Source organism: Jaculus jaculus, chromosome 1, assembly GCF_020740685.1.
Source record: "Jaculus jaculus isolate mJacJac1 chromosome 1, mJacJac1.mat.Y.cur, whole genome shotgun sequence".
In the NCBI taxonomy this organism is placed as follows: Eukaryota; Metazoa; Chordata; class Mammalia; order Rodentia; family Dipodidae; genus Jaculus; species Jaculus jaculus.
Genome location: NC_059102.1, coordinates 321,086,454 through 321,109,809, shown reverse-complemented (window position 1 = coordinate 321,109,809; position 23,356 = coordinate 321,086,454). Strand labels below are relative to the sequence as shown.

The window sequence follows — 23,356 nt, the reverse complement described above, 5'->3', positions numbered from 1 at the left end:
AATAAGACATGCATCTGAAGTTTGTTTGCAGTGGCAAGAGGCCCTAGTGTGGCCTCCCTCCCTTTTTCCTCCCTCCACTGCTTGCAAATAAAAAGTATATATTTTTTAAAAATGTAAGTGTAGAACCTCTTCTGAAACTTGGGCAATCTTTTTTATAAATTGTATTTATTTTTATTCATTTATTAGAGACAGAGGGGAGGGAGGGAGAGAGAAAATGGGCAGGCCAGGGCCTCCAGCCACTGCAACCAAACTCCAGATGCATGCGTCACCTTGTGCATCTGGCTTATGTGGGTCCTGGGGAATTGATCCTGGGTCCTTTGGCTTTGCAGGATAACACTTGAACCACTGAGCCATCCCTCCAGCCCTTGGGTAATCTTTTTGTGGGTCTCTACAAAATCCAAACAGTTATGTACTTCCAATATATAATGGCAGGGTAAACATTTCCCCTCAAATGAAGAGAAATGGGAAAACAGCAAGGAAGGACTAGATCAAAGCAAGACTAAAATCCAGCAGGGCAAACACTAAAGCCTGCAGCTTCATACCAGGTATCCAAGCTTGCAGTGGAATCCTGTGCATTCCAAAGGGCTTTGTTAGCCCTACCGCCTGAAGCACACTTAGCCTTTGCCTTGTCTGGCTTCATTCTGTAAGTGCAGTGTTCTTTGGTCCATCCCATGGTCCAGACCTCTTCAACATCTTGGGGTCTCTATTGCGACTTGGGTTTCAAGTTCATAGCTTCATGCAATGAACTTTCAGAGCCAAAGTTGACAATCATTACTAACCATCACAGCCTCTAAGGCATTTGGAAATTTCTGCTAATCACCTAGGACTCACTAGTTACATCTATGGCAGACAATGGCTTTTTTTTTTTTTTTCTCTCCTGAGCCACCCTCATTTCATCTGCCTTATAGTTAGCTCTGGAGATTTCTTACTAGTGGTAGAAAATGGGTGGTGGAAGAGATGTGCATACGACTTTCCCTGAGTCATTTTTCCATATTTTACCTCCTTTTGTGAGCTTGATGTTGTGATTATATGTTGGACATATCAGAGCTCTAACGTGGAAGAAACTTGGGTCATAAATTCCAAGTGCTCTCTAGTTGAAGTTTCTCCCAGGAAATGGTGGAAATTCTAAAGACAGAACTCTCAGTATTGAGTTTATTCTTCAGTAGTAAAGAGAAGTGAACATTTTTTTCTTACAATTCATAAATAACCACTACTTAAGATTATCTGGCTTGACAAAGAACCAGGGCCTTTTCCTCTAAAATTAGGATGGACAGTCCCATGATTGAGCATGTTGCTGTGCCCCATATTGCTGGAATATGGTGACAATAAGGGAAATGCAGCATGCTGTCTGTGTGGAGCACCATCATGCCACAGCTGGAAGATTCTGTCAAATTCATAATGGTTGTTTATGAGAAAACAGCGTTATTTAAATATAGTTCTAAAGTCAGGCGTGGCGGCACACACCTTTAATCCCAGCACTCGGGAGGCAGAGGTAGGAGGACGACTGTGAGTTCGAGGCCACCCTGAGACTCCATAGTGAATTCCAGGTTATCCTGGACTAGAGTGAGACCCTACCTTGAAAAAAAAAAAAAATATATATATATATACATTATTTTATTATATATATATATATATATATATATATATATATATATAGTTCTAATGAGTTATTATGCAATAAGAAACAAGTTTAGGAAACTACAAAGTACAAAGGGAGAAATAAAAGGTTGAATGTTTCAAATTCAGGTCAGCATTATACAATCTATTCTAATTTATACAATACTTAATTTTAGCATCTAATCCATCTAAGATTTGATTCAATTTGATGGGACTAGAAGTATTTTGAGGCAGTTTAGTTGATAAGACAAGTTTAGTTCTTTTCAATATATTGATGTTAAAATTGGAAGTCAGTGAAAGTTGGGCTGGGTGTTGTGATATACAACTTTAATTTCAGCACTTGGGAGGCAGAGGTAGGAGGATCACCATGAGTTTGAGGCCAGCTGCAGGCTACATATTAATTCCATGTTAGCCTGGGCTAGAGCAAGATTCTACTTTGAAAAATAAAACAAAACAAAAAAGTTTGGTTGGGGCTATTATATATACAATAAAAACCTGACTTGCTTTTTATGTTTTACACCAAGAAAACTGCAATCCCATTATTTTGCCAATATCTACTGTTTGATAAGCAAATGCATTAAAAAATTTTTTGTTCATTTTTATTTGTTTATTTGAGAGCGACAGAAAGAGAGAGAGAGAGAGAATGGGGGAGCCAGGGCCTCTAGCCACTGCAAATAAACTCCAGACGTGTGCGTCCCCATTTGCATCTGGGTAACCATGGGTCCTGGGGAATCTACCCTCGAACTGGGGTCCTTAGGTCTCACAGGCAAGCACTTAACTGCTAAGCCATCTCGCCAGCACTGAATAGAACTTCAAGCCGGGTATGGTGGAACATGCCTTTAATCTCAGCACTCAGGAGGCAGAGGTAGAAGGATCGCCATGAGTTTGAGGCCACCCTGAGACTACACAGTGAATTCCAGGTCAGCCTGGGCTAGGGTGAGAGTGAGACCCTACCTTGAAAAACAAAAAACCCCCAAAAAACAAAAAAAAAGAATTAGAACTTCCTCTATGTTTGCTAATCAGTTCATTGCCTTTGGGAAATCTGAAGCAAAGCACTGGCAGGTGAAGGAGTGACTTTTGGATTGTTATTATTTATTTGTGTTTTTTTTTTTTTTTAAAGCTGTGACTGGGCTTCACACTCTACTAGGCAAGTACTCCACCACTGAATAAATGGCAAGGCAACTTTTGCTTATAAATGAAAAACACAAAATAAAACACATACACACCTTTTCTTTCTTTTTAATTAATTAATTTATTTGAGAGAGCGAGAGAAAGAGGCAGACACAGAGAGAGAGAGAGAGATAGAATGGACACATCAGGGCCATTGCTAATGGACTCCAGATGCATGTACCACCTTGTGCATCTGGCTTACGTCGTGTGTGCTGGGGAATTGAACCAAGGTCCTTTGCAGGCACACGTCTTAACCGCTAACCCATCTATCTCTTCAACCCCCATACCTTTTTTTCTTTTAAAAAATATTTTATTTATTTATTTGAGAGAGAGAGAAAGAGGCAGATACAGAGAGAGACAGACACAGACACACACACACACACACACACACACACACACACACACACACACACGGGGTGGGGGGAGAGGGAGGGAGGGAGGGAGAGAGAATGGACATTCTAGGTCTTCAGCTGCTGCAAACGAATTCCAGATGCATCCGCCACCATGTGCATCTGGCTTTGCGTGGGATCTGGGGAATTAAAGCTGGGTCCTTAGGTTTTGCAGGAAAGCCTTAACTGCTAAGCTATCCCTCCAGCCCCACCTTTTTTTTTTTTTTTTTTTTAAATAGTTGCCTATTCCTGTCCATGTTAGACAAGTGTTTCATAAGAGAAAAGATGTGGTCTTGAGACAGGTTAGAGGGTTCCAACCCTCCCTAGGGGCAATTTGCCAGCAGATAAGCACTATTAAATAATGTCAACAAGGTTAATGTTAGTGCTAATGACAGGTCTTTATAGTAAGCACACTTTAAAGTGTGGTGGAGCACGCCTTTAATCCCAGCACTCCCAGATGCAGAAGTAGGAGGATTGCAGTGAGTTGAGGCCACCCTAAGACTACATAGTGAATTCCTGGTCAGCCTGGGCTAGAGACCCTACCTCAAAAAACTAAAAGTAAAAAAAAAAAAGTTTAAGCAAAAATAAAGTTTACTTTTTCTTCAAATAAAAAAAATTTGTTAGGGACCAAGCTGACTTTTTAAAATATTTTTTAAAATTTTTATTTATTTAAGCAGAGAGTGAGTGAGACAGAGAGAGAGAGACAGACAGACAGAATGGGTACGCCAGGGTCTGTAGCAACTGCAAACAAACTCCAGATGCATGTCCCCCTTGTGCATCTGGCTTATGTGGGTCCTGGGGAATCGAACCTGGCTCCTTTTGGCTTTGCAGACAAACGCCTTAACCACTAAGTAATCTCTCCAGCTTGAGATTTGACCCTTTCAACTGTCTAGCTTTTCCCCTGTGTCTGGTGGCCTGAGGGTGGGGGTTGGAAGTAAGGATATGAGCAATCAGTGTAGCAATCCCTGTTTTGGTATCTGGCCAGACTGTGGGACTCATTATGATAGCCTGGATGCTTTGGATATTCCAATTGCATAGACATTACAATGGAAGCCAATGACTTCTACTTCAGAGGACTTTCTCCAGCCACCATGACTGTTCTAGACAACCCACAACAGCCTTGGAAGACAGTGCTCCAGGCAAGACAAGCCTTGGTGAACTTTCTTTTGTGGTGTTAGGGATTGAGTTTGGAGCCTTATGCATGCTAAGCAACTTCCTACTAATGAGTTACAACCTCCCCTCCCCATTTTATAATTCTTTTTTTAAAATTTAATTTAATTCTGGGTGTGGTGGTGCACACCTTTAATCCCAGCACTCAGGAGGCAGAAGTAGGAGGGTTGCCATGAGTTTGAGGCCACCCTGAGACTACATAGTGAATTCCAGGTCAGCCTGAGTTAGAGTGAGACCCTACCTGGAAAAACCAAAAAAAAAAGAAAGAAAAAAAAATCTTTTAAAAAATTTATCTGGGTTGGGGGGACACGGGGAGAGGGGAGAAAGGGAGACGGAGAATGGGTGTGCCAGGGCCTCCAGTCGCTGCAATTGAACTCCAGATGCATGTGCCACCTTGTGTATCTGGCTTATGTGGGTCCTGGGTTCTTCGGCTTTGCAGGCAAGAGCCTTATCCTCTTAGGTCATCTCTCCAGCCCTCATTTAATAATTAAGGGTGTTCTCAAAATAGTGGTGCCATCTGCAACTCTGTCCTAATAGAAGGCTTGTTTTGTCCTAGAAGATGTGGTACAAAGTAGTAGAGAGTAAGTACTGAATAAATTAATGAATTGAACGGACAAATTTGAATTATACAAACTGGAAATCCTTCTGCCTTTGTCTCTAGAGTGCTGGGATTACAGGTGTGAGCCATACCTGGTTCCGTGAGCTGTGGATGGCCTCAGCTCACTCAATAGGAGAGGTGAGAACACTGCCTCAGTGATTCAGCAAGAAGCCAGTGATTGGTACAAAGTGGAACTTGTGCATTGGTCTTTTCACAAGGCCCTCCATTACTCCCAATGTTGGGCCTGTGATTGGTGGAAGTGAAATTGTGTTATGTTGACTGCAAATTCAGTCCTTCATTTGCGTGCCTCCTGTCTTAACCAGGCTGTTTTAGGGTCAGCCAGGAGACATCCCCTTTGGATAACATTAGGGCTTCTCAGATGGTCTTTCCATGACTACCTGTGATGTTTATCATGGGTAACAGGAAGAGAAACCCTTCGGTAGCCGTAGCAAAAGATACAGTAGTGCTGAGAAGTGGAGGTAGAGGAGATGACTGTCATGGAAGTCTATGGAGAAGGCTTGAAGTGAGGGAGTGCCCAAGAGCTAGCTGGTACTGACTGCTGCCAACCTCTGCTGCTCTCTTAAGTTGCTGCCCAGGGTCAAAGATTTTACTGGCTGCAGGATTCTGGGTCACTGACAATCAAATCCAGAGCTTGAAGCCTCTAACCTGAGTTCTTAGAACTCTAAGTGTCTGGATTCTAAGACTTGGAGTCATAGCCTCCAGTTCTTGGGCTTGGAACTATGAACCTCTGAAAATGCCTTTTAAGTGTCACTCTAGGGCCTGAGACTGCCAATATCAGAAGAGCTACATCTCACCTACTGGTGATTCCCATCCCAAAGGAGCAAAAGTGCTCCAGCCAGCTCCAACGCTAGGTGTGCAAACACAACACATTATAGGACTACCAGGGGCTACAGTATAAAATAATGGAGCTAGGAAAGCAGAGATAGTTGCGCGTCACGAGAAAATGGTCTCCAGGGGCAATTCCACTGCAGAAAGACGCTGTAGGCCCTTCGGAGGCTCTTATAGTGGAAGAAAGTAACAGGGTCTTCGGAAAGACCAGGTGTTTCCAGAAACGACAACACATGTCCTCATGACTTTCTGGAGTGTGATGCACGGTGCAATATGGCTCTTTTCTAGAAAGTCTCCATTGCACATATTCTCACAGGCCGTACATTCTTAAAAGAAAACGGCATCTTCATAGTGACTACTTGAAGCAAGTCGATGAAAAACAGCCCTAAAAGAAGAGGGCACGGAGATGCCACTGCGAGCTGGCCACCACGCGTGAACTGGCTCTTACCAGGCGTGCTTCACCGACCGGACGCAAACGTCTCCAGGGATAGCCAGGTACCAGTTCTGGGGTTCGTGCGGGGGTGGGGGAGCCCCTCTTTCCCCAGAAGCGGGGTGTGTGTGTGTGTGTGCGGGGGGGGGGGGGAGGTGAGTCCCCTCCCATAGGGCCCGCCCACCCCGGGGACGTCCGGGTGCGGTGGGTGCGCGGGGCGGGCGAGAAGGGGGGAAGCCGCCGCCAGGGCCTCGGGTTCCCCGCGGGAGGGACCACGCGGCGCGGGGGAAACCCAGCACTTCCCGGCGGGCGGGCGGGCGGGCGGGCGCGCGGGCCCCGCGGCCGGCGCGGGCTGACGGGGGAGATGTTCTCGCGAGAGGAGAGGGGCGCGGGGCGCCGCGGGTCTGAGGGGCGCGGGGAAGCCTGAGGAGGACCCGGGCCGCGGGGCAGGGGAGAGGGGGAGGCTGAGGCGAGCGGACGCGCCGGGCCCGGGGGCGCGGGGAAGCCGCTCCCCGCCTGTCGTGAGGAGCCGGCCCCTGACGTCAGGAGTTTTCCTCAAAGTCAACAACAAGCCCCGCGGCGGCGGCGGCGGCGGCGGCGGCGGCGGCGGCCCGGGGAGGGGGCGGGGAGGCGGCGGCGCGGCGCGGCGCGGACGGAGGACCAGGCCCCTCGGAACCTCGCCCCGGGGCGGGCCACGCCGGGGCCCGGAGGCTCCGCCGGCGACCGCACCCCCGGCCCCCGCCCGAGCCCGCGATGTTTTCTGGTGATGAATTGAATTTGTAGCCGATATCCGATTCCCATGTAGAGTCTCCGCCTCCTCGTCGTCCTCCTCCACCTCCCCACCCCCCCCCCGCCGCCGCCGCCGCCGCCGCCGCCGCCCTCCTCCTCCCGCCGCCGCCGCCGCCGCCCGCTCCAGCTCCGCGGCCCGCCCGCCCGGCTCCCTCCCTCCCTCCCTCCCCTGCAGCCCATCGCTTCCCCTCCCGCCGGCCGCACCGGGTTCCAGGGGGCCCGAGGCTCTGCGGGGTGGGGGGAGGACAGGAGGGGAGGAGGAGGGAGGGGGGACCCCCGAGTCGCCCCCTCTCCTCCCCCCGCCCCCCCCAGCTCCATCCTCCGCCACCGCCCGAGCAGCTGCGGGGCCGCCGCCGCCGCCGCCGCCGCCTTTGCAGGTAACAGCCACCGCCCCCCACTGTCGCCCCATCCTCGCCTCGCCTCCGCTCCCTCCGGGCCGGGGCGTGGGCTGGGTAGGTGGGTGGCTGGGTGGGGGGAGACCCGGGTGCTTCTTGCTCCTCTCCCTCCCTCGGGCGAGGGTGGCGGCCCGGTGGGTGGGTGGGTGTTGGCGGGGGGGGGGGGGGGGAGACGTCTGGGTTGTCACCGCGCCGCCGGGGGGCGTGGGCGGGGGCCGGGTGGTCCGTAGGTTTGCTTTGGGTGTGGGTGTGGAGGCCGGGGGATGCCCGGTTGGGGATGACACCGACGTGCAGTTCACTTTCCGGGGAGAGACATGGGGGGGGGTGTTGGGGTGGGACGGCGATGAGCCGGCGGTCCCGGGGAGGGGGGGATGTTCCCGGCCTAGCGGTCTCCGGTGTGTCTTGGGCTGGGCCGGGAGGAGCTTTCCCGTGTCTGCGCCACTCGCGCCGCTTCCCCTCGGCCCCTCCCCGGCGGGCCGCGTGGCGTGGGCCAGGGGGACGCGCTCCCGGGCCGTGGAGCGGGGGGGCGCGGCGACGAGGTTATGTAACGTGGGCGCCCAGTGCCGAGTCGGTGTTTGGGTTGGGGGGAGGGGATGTCTGCGGGCGCCCGGGCTTGTCTGCGCGCGCGTGGCGGGGTGAAGGCGAGGATGCACAGGCGTCCCCGGGGTCTCCTTCCCCCCCCCTCCAGCCTCGCCCCGCCCCGCGCCGCCGGCGCGCTGGAAAAGACGGCGCTACTGGGGTTTGGGGGGGGGTGTACGTGTGGGAGGTGGGTAACGTGCAAGTCTGTGTTTTTAATAGTAGTGGGGTTTTGATCCGCTTGGGAGTTGTGTGCTAAGAATAGAAATGTGCGGAAGATGCTGGCTTTGGCTGATCCTCTGATGCTGTCGCTGCTGGCGGCGGCGGCGGCGGATCAGGCTGCAAGTAAACAAACCAGCTTCTTCCTTGTCGTCGTCGTCCTCCTCCTCCTCCTCCTCCGCAACGGTCTGCATCAGCCATGATGGTGGGGCCCTTCTGAGCACAAAGTTGAAGCCTAGCTGGTTGGCTGTGATAGCCCTGACTCCGAGGCGGGGTTACCCCTTGTTTGGGATTTCCCAGAAATCTACTCTTAGGCTAAAGATACTGAATCTCTTTAGGGCCAGGTTTTTCCAGTAGTGGTATTTCAATTTATCTTCGGAAAGCAGGGAAAATGCCTACCCATAAGTCAAAGCTTGGATGCTCTCATTTCTCCCATCAAATACCATGTTATGAAAATAAGTCATTTCACCAGTGTGGGGTTTTCGGGATGAAAACCTGGTAGCCTGTAATTGACAAGATTTACCATTAAGTAACGAAATCTATGTATCTATACCGTTTAGTTCCTACCACTAATAGAATGTTCACACATGCGGTGCATCCTTGAAAGTAACGGATATAGAATAATGACTTCACAGTTCATGCATGGCCAATTGTCTCAAATCATAGTTTAAACAAGTATTCCATATTTGGTAAGGCATGGTCATATTTTTGAGTAGAATTATAATTGCTAGACAGCCACGTGTTTTGTTTCTTGCAGAAACTCATTCATTATAATAGGTTCTATATTCACTTACGAAAAATGGGAAAAACCAAAGGTAGAATAGTAAAAAGACTTAGGATGTGAAGATGATTATTTGCAGAGTATGTATAGTTAGATCTGAACATTCCAGGAGGTGGAGGTCTAAATGTGTGTGTGTGCGCGCGCCCACAATTTCAAGGTAGGGTCTTGATCTAGTTCAGAATTTACTAGAATTTACTGTATCATCTCTGACTAGCCATGAAGTCATGACAGTCCTCTTACCTCTGCCTCCCAGTGCTGGGATTAAAGGCATGTGCCACCACGCCTAGTGTGAAAATATTTTTCATTAAGGTATCTAATTTGTAAAGTCCTTGTTTTTGTAGAATTTCCATAATGTATGACAGGATACACAATTATATATGTGAGACATTTCAAGACTGAAGTTTTCTTTTGTCAATATGTAGTCTGGATTCTATTTAAAGATACTACTTAAGGGCTGGAGGGATGGCTTAGCGGTTAAGGCGCTTGCCTGCAAAGCCAAAGGACCCAAGTTTGATTCCCCAGGAATCACATTAGCCAGATGCACAAGGGGGCACACGTCTGGAATTCGTTTGCAGTGGCTGGAGGCCCTGGCACGCCCATTCTGTCTCTCCCTCTTTTTCTGTCAAATAAATAAATAAATGAAATATTTTAAAGATCTGCTGAAAAAACAAAAACCTGAAGACCTTCAGTATCTTTGGCTTAAGCTTTGAATTTTAAAGTGAGGGAGAGTATATGTCATATGAAATGTGACAATTTAGGGTTAGTGTAGGTGAAGTAGGTATCGTTTTCCATTCATGTTTGTACTGTATATTTGCTGGTAGCACATTTTCTTGCCATTACTATTGTAAAGTTAATATCTAGACTAAACATTGCAAAAAAAATGAGATTATTTCATTTTGACCCCTGAATTCAGGTAATGACTAGTGAATTGTTTTTCCAACTTAAATTGAATTTTTGCTTAATAATCTTGATACTGATTCTTAATTTTAAGTTTTTTTTTTTTTCAAGGTAGGCTTTCACTCTAGCCCAGGCTAACCTGGAATTCACTATGTAGTCTCAGGATGGCCTCGAAGTCCTGGTGATCATCCTACTTCTGCCTCCCTAGTGCTGGCATTAAAGGCGTTAGCTACCATGCCTGGTTCCTTAGTTTTAAGATGTGTATGTGAGAATTTTCAATAAGATTTCAGTCACTTAAGTATTAATGTGAGCAGTGTGTTAGGAGCTAGTTTGGGTAAATTTTTATACTTCATTCAGAAGATCACTTTATTTTTTTTAAACTTTATTTATTTGTTTATTTATTTGAGAGATAGAGAGAAAGAGGGAGGAAGGGAGGGAGGGAGGGAGAGAGGGAGGGGGAGGGAGAGAATGGTTGCACCAGGGCCTCCAGCCATTGCAAATGTACTTCAGATGCATGTGCATCTGGCTTATGTGGGTCCTAGAGAATTGAACTGGGGTCCTTTGGTTTTGCAGGCAAATACCTTAACCACTAAGCCATCTCTCCAGCCCAGATGATCACTTTCTTTAGACTAGAGTTCGATTTTTAGAATCACTGTCTGTCCATTGAATTATGGGGAAATGTACTTAGCATAGATTGCAAAGTAAGGATTTAGAAGTTTTTAAACCCTAGCTTTTGATTTAAAAATTGGAATTTTCAGGTGCTTGGACTTCTTTAAGAAGAGGAATCTGTTTCAGAAATTGCTGTTGTGGAAGTTTAGCTTTTGCTTAAACTTGTTTTTATGACTACTTTCATTTGCTATATCTGTTAGTCCAAAATATTTGTCCCTGGCATTATAAAACAATTGCTTTTAACAATGTGTTAATTGGATCTTTATAATATTTAAAAAATATTTTATTCATTTATTTGGTGGGGGGGCAGAGGAAGAATGGGTGTGCCAGGAGTCCCAGCCACTGCAAATGAAGTCCAGATACATAAGCCACTTTGTGCATCTGGCTTTATTTGGGTACCTGGGAATCGAGCCAGGGTAGCTAGACTTTGCAGGCAAGCACCTTAACTGCTTGGCCATCTCTACAGCCAATATACATCCTATCCCATACCCTCCTACCCCCCTCAGGTAGGGTCTCGCTGTAGCCCAGGCTGACCAGGAATTCACTATGTAGTCTCAGGATGGCCTAGAACTCACAGCAGTACTCCTACTTCTGCCTTCGCAGTGCTGGGATTAAAGGTGAACTGCACCACACCTGGCTCTGACAACCATTTTTAATTGGTTTAAATCAGTATCATTTGACTTGGTTTTAAAATTAATCTGAATTAATAATGTATATCATTTTTGTGGAAGATTTGTGTTAATATTTAAGTAACGGTTGCTTAGCTCCAGATTTCAGCATGTATATCAGCAATATTATTATTACTATTATTTTTCAAGGTAGGATCTCACTGTAACCCAGGCTGACCTGGAATTCACTATGTAGTCTCAGGCTGGCCTTGAACTCACTAGGATCTTCCTACCTCTATGCCTCTTCAGTGCTGGGATTAAAGTCATGTGACTTGTTTTTTTTTTTTTTTTCAGACAGGGCTTCACTTTAGTCCAATCTAATCTGGAGCTCAGCTCTGTAGCCTGGGCTGCCTTCAAACTCACAGCATTCCTCCTATCTCAGCCTCCTGATTGCTGGGATTAAAGGTATGACCCACCACACCTGGCTTTTTAAAGTTGGTGTTAAAGAATTTATATTTTGAAAAATTGATGATAGTTTGTCTGCAACTACAGATGCCACTTAAATTTACTTATTTTGTTATCATAGTCTGAAACTTCATGAAGATATGTATAGAAAGGGCTTTACGAAAACTTCATAAAATGTTGTATGGACTTCTGCAGAGAAGAAACATTCAAAATGCATAGTAGTTTAGGTGGCTTACTACCCTGTCTGAAGTGTTTTCTTAGTATGGTGGCAGGTTTTAGAAGGGACAGACCACCTGAGTATCATTTGAAGTGCAGGACACATTATCTTGAGCTTCATTTCCATTTCAGTATGTTTGCTTCCCAGAAGATTCTTGTCAGTGTTTGATAAGCTCTGTATCTTTATTATGGTGTATAAACTTGTTTCTTCTATTTCTTTCCCTTGCTTCCCCTTCCCCCCTTCTTCTGCCAGTACCTACTGGGGATTGAAACCAGGGCCTTGCATATGCTACACCTTGCCCTTACTTTTAGTTTTCTGTTACAGTTTCATTTGTTATGCTTTATTTTATTTTTGGTTTACTTTAAAACATTTTGATTTTTGGGAGTTTTAGAAGATAATTTGATACAGAAAGAAACCAGAAATATTTGAAATGATAATTACACATATTTGAGTTTTATGCCTTGTTTGTAGAAAGCATATGAAACTGATGGAGGGCTGGAGAGATGGCTCAGTGGTTGAAGACACCTGCTTATCAAAGTAGCCTGATGGCCCTGGTTTGATTACCCAGTACCCAAGTAATGCTGGATGCACATTATGGCACATGCTTCTGGAGTTCATTTGCAGTGACAAGAAGCCCTGGTATACCCATTCTCACTCCTCTCTTCTCCCTCCCTCTTTCCCTTCCTCCCTCATATTCTCTCCCTCTTTTTTTTTTTTTGAGGTAGGCAGAACACTACTAGCTCAAGCTGATTATGTAGTGTCAGCGTGGACTCCAACTCACAGTGACCCTCCTGCCTCTACCTCTGTTAGGACTAAAGGCATGTGCCACCACACCTGGCTTCTTTTCTTTCTTTTCTTTTTTCTTTTTTTGGTTTTTCAAGGTAGGGTATTACTCTAGCTCAGGCTGACCTGGAATTTACTGTGTTTCAGGGTGGTCTTGAACTCATGGTGATCCTCCTACCTCTGCCTCCCAAGTGCTGGGATTAAAGGCGTACACCACCACACCCAGCTTCTTCCTTTCTGCTTTTAAAAAATATTTTATTTTTATTTATTTATTTGACAGAGAGAGAGGGAAGGAGGGAGGGAGGGACGGGGGGGGGGGAGAATATGAATGAATAAAAATGGTTGCTCCAGGGCCTCCAGCTACTGCAAATGAACTCTAGATGCATGCACCCCCTTGTGCATCTGGCTTACATGGGTCCTGAGGAATCAAACCTGGGTTCTTTGGCTTAGCAGGCAAACACTTTAACCGCTAAGCCATCCCTCCAGCCCATTTTCTCTTGAATTGTAGGTAGTTACTCTTGTTGCCTATCATGTTATAACTGTGGGGACATAATGCCACCATTATTGGTTGGTCACTATTTTAAAAAAATATTTTAAAACTTATTTTATTATTTGACAGAGAAAGAGGGAGAGGGAGAGAGAAAGGGTGGTAGAGAGAGACGGAGGGAGAGGGAGGGAGGGAGGGAGGGAGGGAGAGGGAGGGAGGGAGGGAGAGTGGGTATGCCAAGGCTTCCAGCCACTGCAAACAAACTCCAGAGCTTGTGCCTCCTTGTGCATCTGGCCAATATGGGTCCTGGGGAATCAAACCTGGGTTCTTTGGCTTTGGAGGCAAATGCCTTAACCTCTAAGCCATCCCTCCAGCCCTGGTCACTGTTTTAAGGTTCACAATAATGTGTGTGTTAGCTACTCAGATTATTTCAGAGCTGAATAAGGTGGTATAAGTGGGAGCTCTTGGGTAACAAGTTGCGTTATAGGTTTGGAAAAGATTTGTAACAAAGACTTGTATTTTTTGTTCCTGTCATAGTAGACTGGTTTATTGACTAAGTAAATATAATGCAATGCGTGTGTGTGTGTGTGTGTGTGTGTGTGTGTGTGTGTGTATATATATATATATATATATATATATATATATATATATATGGTTATTTTCCTCAGTTTTGGGCTCGAGAAATGGCTTAGTGGTCAAGGCGCTTGCCTCTGAAGCCCAAGGGCCCAGCTTCGATTTCCCAGTTTCTTTTCTTTTTCTGTTTTTTCAAGGTAGGGTCTCATTCTAGCCCAGGCTGACCTGGAATTCACTATGTAGTCTCAGGGTGGCCTCAAATTCATGGCGATCCTCCTCCCTCTGCCTTCTGAGTGCTGGGATTAAAGGCCATGTCTGGCTAGATTTCCCAGTTTCCACATCAGCCAGATGTACAAGGTGACACGTGTGTCTGGAATTGTTTGCAGTGGCTAGAGGCCCTGACATGTCCATCCCCCACTCTCTTTCTGTCTCTGTCTCAAATAAATAAATACTTTAAAAAAATTCATTTTTCTTTTAAATGTCATAATACCATCATCTCTGTTGAGTATATTACTTTTTGTTTAGCTTATTTTTTATTATTCAAAGCTACATCTTTGTGCACTTACCCACTCATTCACTTTTTCTGTATTTGTGGAATATCTGAGTGACAGGCACTATTGTCAAATTGCATTAGTAGTTTGTATGAATGGAATTAAAGGCATGAAATGTCTTGTGTCTTATGAAATGATACTCAAATACAGCTATTGTTAAGTTCTGAAGTAGTGAGTTACAAATGAAGATACTGTTACTTTAACTGATTTGTATACATTCTAAATAGAATTTATTACTAATTTTATATGAAACTTTTGATAAGAATGGTAAAAATTAGATTAGCAATAAAAATTTTAAAAATATTTTATTTTGTATTTATTTGAAAGAGAGAGAGAGGGGGAGGAAGGGAGGGAAGGGGCTTGGGAGGGGAATGGACACACCAGGGGCTAGAGTGAGCTAGAATGCCTCTAGCTGTTGCAAATGAACTCTAGATGCATGTGCCACCTTGGGCATTTGGCTTACATAGGTCCTGGGGAACCCTAACCCTCACCCTATCCTTAGGCTTTGCAGGCAAGTGCCTTAGCCACTAAGCCATCTCTCCAGCCCAGTAGTAAAAAATTTAATGTAGTAGATTTAAAATAGATTTTGTTTGTTATTACTGATTACAACAGAAGTTACTGTAGAAGGAGGTGAAATTTGCTTTATTCTAGGAGACTGGAAAAAGTTTCAGTTCATCTTTTGGATCAGTGTATAGGTAAACATGGAAGACTGAGTAGGGTGAGTATACATGACTTGTGCAAGAGTGTTGCCACTCGGGAAAATTGTCAGAGAACATTGTTTGCTTATGTCACTGGAGTCAATAACATTGTTTCTATATATAAAAATAGCATTTAATTCTGACTAAATGATGATTCTGTACTTAGGTCATCTATTAAAGTTTGCTTAAAGAAGGTACCATTTTAGCCAAAAGAGACTAGGAGCAATTTTTGAAGCTGAAAGTTGTGACTATGGGGTAGAATTGGTAACAGTTTATTATACAAATAATATGCAAATCTCTAATGCTTGGGGTTGGTGGTGTTGGTGAAGATCAAAAATTTTGTCCCAGTAATTATGACGTTTTAGGAAATCAATCTTAATATATGTGCCTATATAACAATTAGTTTTCACAAACAGTTCTGTTATAAAACAGAATTTACTGATTTGGATTGATATGTTTCTTTTATTGTATTGAAGAGGCAGTACCAGTGGAAAGTGTGGGTTGTTTGGTCTTGGTTCTGCCATATAGTGGCTATGTAAACTCAAGTCATTTGGTCTGTCTTGGCCTCTATTTCTTTGTGTATAAAATGAAGGTCTGTCCAGTTTAAAGAGTCACATTATAAAATGTCTACTTAAGGAATAGGATCCAAGACTTTGGTTATCTAAATGTTCTTTATAAGGATACTTGAATGCAAATTATTTTAATTGCAAGCAGTATTTATTATTACCCTGAAGAATAATAAGATATAAATTGTCTTTTATTCAGTTCATATAGTTTTATAGTCAGAAAAAAAGAAAATAACTTACTAGACCCATTCTTACAGTACTACAGAAGTGAAGGGTTCTGGTGCAGCTCTTCTGGAGACATTTTGCACCAGTCTTTTCCAGTATTTACTTAATTTTAAAAAATATTTATTTATTTACTTACTTGAGAGAGAGAGTGTGCGCACACGTGTGTGTGCGCGAGAGAGAGCCAGAGCCTTTAGCCACTGCAAATGAAATCCTGACACATGTGCCACCTTGTACATCTGGCTTATGTGGGTACTGGGGGTTTGAACCTGGGTCCTTTGGCTTCTCAGGCAAACACCTTAACTACTAAACCATCTCTCCAGGCCCTAAGTTTTTTGTTTGTTTGTTTTTTGAGGTAAGGTCTCATTTTAGCCCAAGCTGACCTGGAGTTCACTGTGTAGTCTCAGGGCACCACGATCCCCCCTACCTCTGCATCCTGAGTTCTGGGATTAAAGGCTTGCACCACCACACTTGGCTCCCTTTACTTAATGTTTTAATGTAGTGTGAGGAGTTAATCTTTTCATTTGTCTGGCACATACAACATATAGCCAGTAGATCTTCAGGATATTTTGCCAAAATAAAATAATGTTTGAACTCTGTACCTAAAGAGCTCCCCCTACCCCCACCGCCCTTTTCTTTTTATGTGAAATGGATTTCATTTTAAATAATGTGACCATTCCCTGTGGCAGTATTCGGTTTAGGAATTGCATTAAGCTGTGTGTATTTCTTTATTTTAGTGCTCTTCATGTTAGTAGAGAGGGTTCAAGAAGACTTGGCTTATAAGATTTTCCTCAACTAACTTGAACTAATTGCTTTAAAAATATTTCTTCTAATTCCTCCAAATTTATTCTAGTTGAATATTCTGTCATATAGTCACAGTTTTGGGAAATAAACCTAGATTCTAATATGCTCTTTGTACTTTGTAGCAGATGATGATTTTGAATAGTCAGGGCTCTGCCTGTGTACCCTGTCCTTGTGCCCTGTGCCCTGTGGCACATGGTGGGGTCTTCTGTTGAGCCACACAGTCTTTTGTCAGGCTGTTTAGTCTTGATTGCTGATTGCTTGGATTAGGCTTTATACCTAATTTCATTGTAGAAAGACTTGTAATCTAGTTCAGCACTAGCTTTGCACTTAATTTACTTTAGAGAAAGATTTGTAGTCTAGTATTCACTAGGGAGTCCAACCTTGAAATTCATGTTGTGCACTACTTATGAAAATCTAGTTTATAGTTCAGTTATGTAGTATATTCACCTATTTTTTTCTTCTTTTTTTGTTTTATGTTTGTTTATTTATTTGAAAGTGACAGACAGAGAAAGAGGCAGAGAGAGGGAGGGAGGGAGGGAGGGAGGGAGGGAGGGAGGGAGGGAGGGAGAATGGGCACGCCAGGGATTGCAGCCACTGCAAACAGAACTCCAGACGTGTGCGCCCCCTTGTGCATCTGGCTAACGTGGGTCCTGGGGAATCAAGCCTCGAACCGGGGTCCTTAGGTTTCACAGGCAAGCGCTTAACCACTAAGCCATCTCTCTAGCCCTCACCTATTTTTTTGATTACCTAAAATTTAGTTCTGTGGCCTGGACTCCTGTAGTGTATATGGATCAGTTTTTGCATCTGTGGAAATACTTTCATTGATTTCCAACCCCTTTCTCCCCCACCCCACACTCCACCTAGGTAGGGTTTCATTCTAGCTCAGGCTGACCTGTAACTCACTCTGTAGCCCAGGCTGGCCTCAAACTCACACAATCCTCCTCCCTCTGCCTCCCTAGTGCTGGGATTAAAAGTGTGTGCCCACCACATTCAGCTTCACTGAGTTTAAAATTTTTTTTAAAAAATTATTATTATTAACATATTTTGTGTGGGTACCCTCTCTTCCTGTGTCCCTTTCCCCATTCCACTGGAGACCCTCGTCAGTGGGGTTGCAGGTATTCCCCATGCATGGGGTTGTGATTTATGCAGTGTGGGAGCATCAGTTAGTTATGTTTTTTAAGAGGGAATGCCTCTTTCAACCTGTGGCTCTTACAGTCTTCAATGAATTTTTTGTTAGCATTTCCTTTTCTGATCAATAGGGACAATACAAAATAGTCCTGTCAGTGAAGCTTGTTGCTATATATGTAAGAATGCTGTTGACAAAGTCACTGTAAGGTAACTTTCATATGAAGACTGTAGCATAGATTTCTGATTTTTGTTCTAGGAAGCACTTGAATTACTTCTGAGCAACTAACTTTCTCTTCCTTTCCTCTTCCTCTTCAAATTACAGATGCCGTGAATATTACGACTGGTCATGTGTCTTTATTTGCAGTTTTCCTAAAACCTCATGCTAAAATATTTAGTTATCTTTCTTTCATATGTAAGTGGTGTAGCTTTGAAATGAGGAATGGAGCTCTAGAGTCAGGTATCATGGGTTCAGATCTTAGCTCCATTGGTTATTATGTTGAAATCTAGTTAGTTACTTATTTTCTGTGAACCTCAGTTTACCTCTTCTGTGAAATGAAGTTAACGGGGGTTGTGAAGATTACCACAGAATGATAGATAAAACAGTTCTTGACATATCTTAAATATTTGTCTTTTTTCATATTCTTTTGTTTTGCCTTCTTTGTGTACTTAAAAAATAAATGTTTTAATGTTAAATACTTAATGTACTATACCTAAAATATTTCTTGGGATAAGAGAGAGTATGAATGCATAAATGTTGCTTTCTTGGTACATTGTATTTTACATGAAGTACAGCATATAAAATGACTCTTTGATATAACTGTTTGAAATTGTGGGGTTGGGCTGTGTAACTTTCATTCTCTCCCCTTGTAACCTCAAATATACATCACCAAACACGTTTTCTGAATTGTGTGTGAGACATTGATTTTGTTAAGACATATAACAATCTCTTAGGTTAAAAATCCCACTATCATTTATATTGGTCACAAGACCACAGCAGTACATTCATTATAGAAATACTTAAGAAATAAGCTTCCCAGCTTGAAGAACTCGGTTTTTATGTGAGGTCAGGCCAGTTGAAGACATTTACAAAGACTTGGTTGTTTGTTATTGCTGTGTGAGTTGCAAGAATGGAAAAAAAAAAAGAAATTCTTTCTTCAATACTTCCTTCCAGGCTGAGTCATCAGTAGAGTGGGAAGGGCAGCAGCAGCAGCAGCAGCAGCAGAGAATCCAGACCCTAAAGCTGACACCACAAAGGACTGCTTCTCCAAGTTGGGGGCTCAGAGGGGAGCCATCATGAGCGATGTTACCATTGTAAAAGAAGGTTGGGTTCAGAAGAGGGGTAAGTGCTCAACAAAACTGAAAACATGACAGTTGGTAAGAGTGCTAAACTGAGAGTTGTCTTAGAAATTGATCTTTTTCTTATGGAATACTATGTCTAGCAAGAAATATTTAACTTTTTAGGGATTTCCTTGTAATTCCTGATTTTGCTCATTTATAATCTAATTAAGATATTAGAGTGACTATTCTATAATGTTGTGTGCATACATGTTAATAATGTTTTTCTGTGGTGTCCTTAGGTTGTACAATCTAAAGAGAGATTCTTAGAGTCATTTAGTGTCTAGAAAATAATTCCCTCATATATGTCTAACAATATATACATGGATAAATCAAAGTATTGAGATGAGTCATTTTGGATAGTAGCAGAAGGGCTTAATGTAGTAAAAGGTTCACACACTCCTGAGCTACACAGGCCTACAAATTAGATAAGTAAGGTCCTGTGTAAAAGGCTTAATGAGGATAAGGATTTTCTTTGTGTATTGTATTTAATTTCATATATTTTCATGTTCTACTTTTAGTATTTCTTTGTCATTATGTATTATTTAAAAAATCATCCTTACTGAGTTATAAGTTACATACAATAAATTTAAATAATTAGTAGAAATTACATTTTAATAAGTTGTGCCAAATGCTAGTGATGTAACAAACACTACAATCATGATATAAAGCACGTCCATCACTCTATAAAGTTTTTCATGTTTCCTTTTAGTCCAGTCTTTGTCCTGAAAACCTGGGAACTATTGATCTGCTCTGTTACTATAATTTTGTGTTTCAGTTAAATGGAATCCTGCAATCCATAGTGTTTTGTGTTTAGTTTGTTTTCTCTAACATCATACTCTTAAATTTAGCCATGTAGTGTATAATGTTCATATCACCAGTCTATTCTTTATTGGGGAGTAGACTTCTGAGGTCTGGATATATCACTTTTTGTTTCTGTTCATTTAATTTTTTTTGGGGGGGTGCCTTTTGAGGTTGGTCTTACTCTAGCCCACCTGATCTGAAATTCACTATGTAGTCTCAGGCTGGCCTGAAACTCACAGTGATCTTCCTACCTTGTTCTCCTAAATGCTGGGGTTAAAGGTGTGTGCCATGCCCAGCTAAAAATTTTTTTTTTAGATTATCTTATTACTTTATCAAGGCTAGACTCAAACTTATTAAGTAAGGCAGGTGGGCTTCAAACTTGATTTTTCTGTCTCAGCCTTCTGAGTATTGGAATTATAGCTTGTGCTACCATGCCTGGATATTTGTTTTTTAAACAGTTGATGGATATTTCTGTTATTTTTGGCTACTATGAATAAATTTCTGTTAATAGTCAATGATTATCTTTTTATGATATGTTTTCATTTGTTTTGGGTTAAAACCTAGGAATGAGATTGCTAGGTCATGTGGTAAATGTATATTTCACTTTACAAGAAGTGTGAGTTTAACTTTATAAAAACTAACAAATTATTGTTTACATCATTTGCATTATTCTCATAAATTTAGGAAGCACCTTTAAATCTCAGTGCTGTACAAGTGTTTGTTTTTAATTTGCTTATTTTTAAAATTAATGTATATATTTGCAAACAGAGAGAAAGAGAGAGAGGGAAGGAGGGAGGGATGGAGGGAGGGAGAAAACGGGTGTGCCAGGGCCTCCAGATGCTGCAAATGAACTCTAGATGCATGTGCCACTTTGTGGGCAATCTGTGTTGGTTCTAGGGAATTGAACCTTAATCATTAGGTTTTACAAGCAAGTGCCTTAAGTGCTGGGCCATGTCTGTAGCCCCTTACCTTGATTTTTTAATATTTAATAAATTTATTTATTTGAGAGAGAGAGAGAGAAAGAAGTAGAGAGAGAGAGAGAGAGAGAATGGCCGTGCCAGGGCCTCCAGCCATTGCAAACAAACTCCAGATGCATGTGCTTTTTTGTGCATCTGGCTTACATGGGTCTTGGGGAATTGAACCGGGGTTCTTTGGCTTTGCAGGCAAAAACCTTAACCCCTAGCCATCTTTTCCAGCCCTTAACTTGCTTTTCTTTTTTTAAATTTTTTTTTAATTTTATTACAGAGAGAGAGAGAGGGAGGGAGAAAGAGAAAGAGAAAGATAATGGGCGCACAGTTCCAGATGCATACACCCCTTGTGCCTCTGGCTTTATTTGGGTCTTGGGAAATCGAACCTGGGTCTTTTCGGGTTTTGCCAGAAAGTGCCTTTAACCACTGAGCCATCTCCCCAGGCCAACTTGCCTTTTTTTTTTTTTTTAAAAATTTAATTTATTTATTTATTTGAGAGCGACAGACACAGAGAGAAAGACAGATAGAGGGAGAGAGAGAGAATGGACGCGCCAGGGCTTCCAGCCTCTGCAAATGAACTCCAGACGCGTGCGCCCCCTTGTGCATCTGGCTAACGTGGGACCTGGGGAACCGAGCCTCGAACCGGGGTCCTTAGGCTTCACAGGCAAGCGCTTAACCGCTAAGCCATCTCTCCAGCCCAGCCTTTTTTTTTAGTATTACTTATATTACTTTGTTTTTTATTTTTATTTTTTAGGGATGGTGGGTTGGAGAGATGGCGAGTCAAACTTTTTGAAGCAGGCATTACTGTAGTCCAGGCTGGCCTTGAGCTCTTAGCAGTCCTCCTACCTTAGTCTCCTGAGTGATGGAATTAAAGTTGTAAATCACCTTGCATGGCTTCACACATAAACCTTTCAAAGTTTTACTCAAGTAATCTCAATAAAGTCTGCTCTTACATTATTGTTGTGAGGGAACTGGTGATATGGCTCAGTGGTTAAAGGCACTTGCTTGCAAAGCCTGCTGGCCTAGGTTCAGTCCTCCAATATCTACATAAAGCTACATGCAAAGCCAAATGCACAAAGTGACATATGCATCTGGAGTTGGATTGCAAAAGTCTCTGGCTTGCTCTCTCATCTCTCCCTGTTCCCTTGCAAATTACTAAGTAAAAATATTTTTTAAAAAATGGGGGATGGGGCTGGAGCGATGGCTTAGTGGTTAAGGCGCATGCTTGTGAAGCCTAAGGATACAAGTTCGATTTCCCAGTTCCCACGCAAGCCAGATGCACATGGTGGCACATGCATCTGGAGTTCATTTGCAGTGGCTAGAGGCCCTGGCGTGCCTATTCTCACTCTGTCTGTCTCTCTCTAATAAATAAATAATAAAATCTTAAAAAAAAAAAAAGGATGGGGAATGCCTGCAACTCCACTTAGGAGGGTCCCCAGTGGAATGCCGGCAGAGAGTAGTGCAAAGAGGATATCAACACGTGGTGTAGCCATACAAAATATGTTTTTAATAATAATCATAAATTACCTATTAAAAAAAAAAAACATGTTTGTGCCCAGTGTGGTAGCACATGCCTTCAATTCCAGCATTTAGGAGGCTGAGGTAGGAGGATCACTGTGAGTTTGAGGCTACTCTAAAGAAAGACCCTACTTCCTTCAAACAATCAAAAAAAAAGATTGTTGTGTCTGGCTTGGTTGGCACTCATGGGAGGCTGAGGTAGGAGTGCCATGAATTTGAGGCCAGCCTGAGACTACAGAGTAAATTCCAGGTCAGCCTAGGCTAGAGCAAGATCCTACCTTGAAAAACAAAACAAAAGATTATTGTGAGGAAATAATGAAATAATGGATATTTCAGTATTATTTGTGTGGGGGGGGGGGTACATATGTGTCATTTCACTAGTTGTTCCAAAGGGCTAACTTTATGCTTTGTTTATTTTCCTCACCCTTGTGTTCTGTAGTATTGCTTTTGCTTCTTATTAGTTTGCTTGTCTTTTTATGGCTTCCTAAGGTAGAAACTTAAAAACTTTCATCTAAGCTGTTGATATGTCTTGCTGTGTTGCATAATTATCTCACAAGCTTTGGTATGTTGTATTTCAGCATCATTGTTTTTTGAAAAATGCTAATTTTCTTGTGGATTTTTGTCTTTGATTTATGGGCTGCATTATGGTGTTCATTTACTGATTTCAGTATTTGATTATAGTTATGGAAGCACTGTTTTAAATACCTGCATAGTATGGACTTTAAAATTTTTAAAAATATTTTTAATGGTTTCACTGTATGGTTTGTCTTGGATGAGTTTTCAGTATGTCCTGTGGTTACCACCACCTGAAGAGAGAATCTTTAATCCCAAATACTGGGATTAAAGGCATGCGTCACCATACCAGGGACAACTATTTTTTTTTAAATATAGATAATTTATTATTATTATTAAAAACATTTTATATGGCTACACCATGTGTTGGTACACTCTTTTCACTCCTCCCTGCCCATATTCCAAAATTGAGAGTTGTTTGTTTTCCTTTATATTTATCTTATTCAGAATTTACTGTGATTTTATGGTCAGTAATTTCATGTTTTTCAACAAACTTGAGAAATTGTC

General features: G+C 43.0%; 2 protein-coding genes across 6 annotated transcripts in view; one reads left to right on the top strand and one right to left on the bottom strand.

The window, feature by feature from the left end:
• LOC123458769 (basic proline-rich protein-like) overlaps nt 1–8,403 on the bottom strand; it is a 30,272-nt gene extending 21,869 nt beyond the window's left edge. The window contains exons 1-2 of the mRNA XM_045144073.1: nt 8,257–8,403; nt 7,217–8,138 (exon numbers count right to left, since the gene is read on the bottom strand). Of these exons, the coding sequence (XP_045000008.1) occupies nt 7,217–8,138; nt 8,257–8,403 (1,069 nt within the window). The remainder of the gene's footprint in view (nt 1–7,216; nt 8,139–8,256) is intronic.
• Akt3 (AKT serine/threonine kinase 3) overlaps nt 6,134–23,356 on the top strand; it is a 286,122-nt gene continuing 268,899 nt past the window's right edge. The window contains exons 1-2 of one of the 5 annotated variants that reach the window (XM_045151039.1): nt 6,134–6,288; nt 18,823–18,990. In XM_045151039.1, coding sequence (XP_045006974.1) covers nt 18,945–18,990 — 46 coding nt within the window. In that variant the 5' untranslated portion in view covers nt 6,134–6,288; nt 18,823–18,944. The other 4 variants (XM_045151059.1, XM_045151030.1, XM_045151053.1 and 1 more) reach the window with 4 other exon arrangements.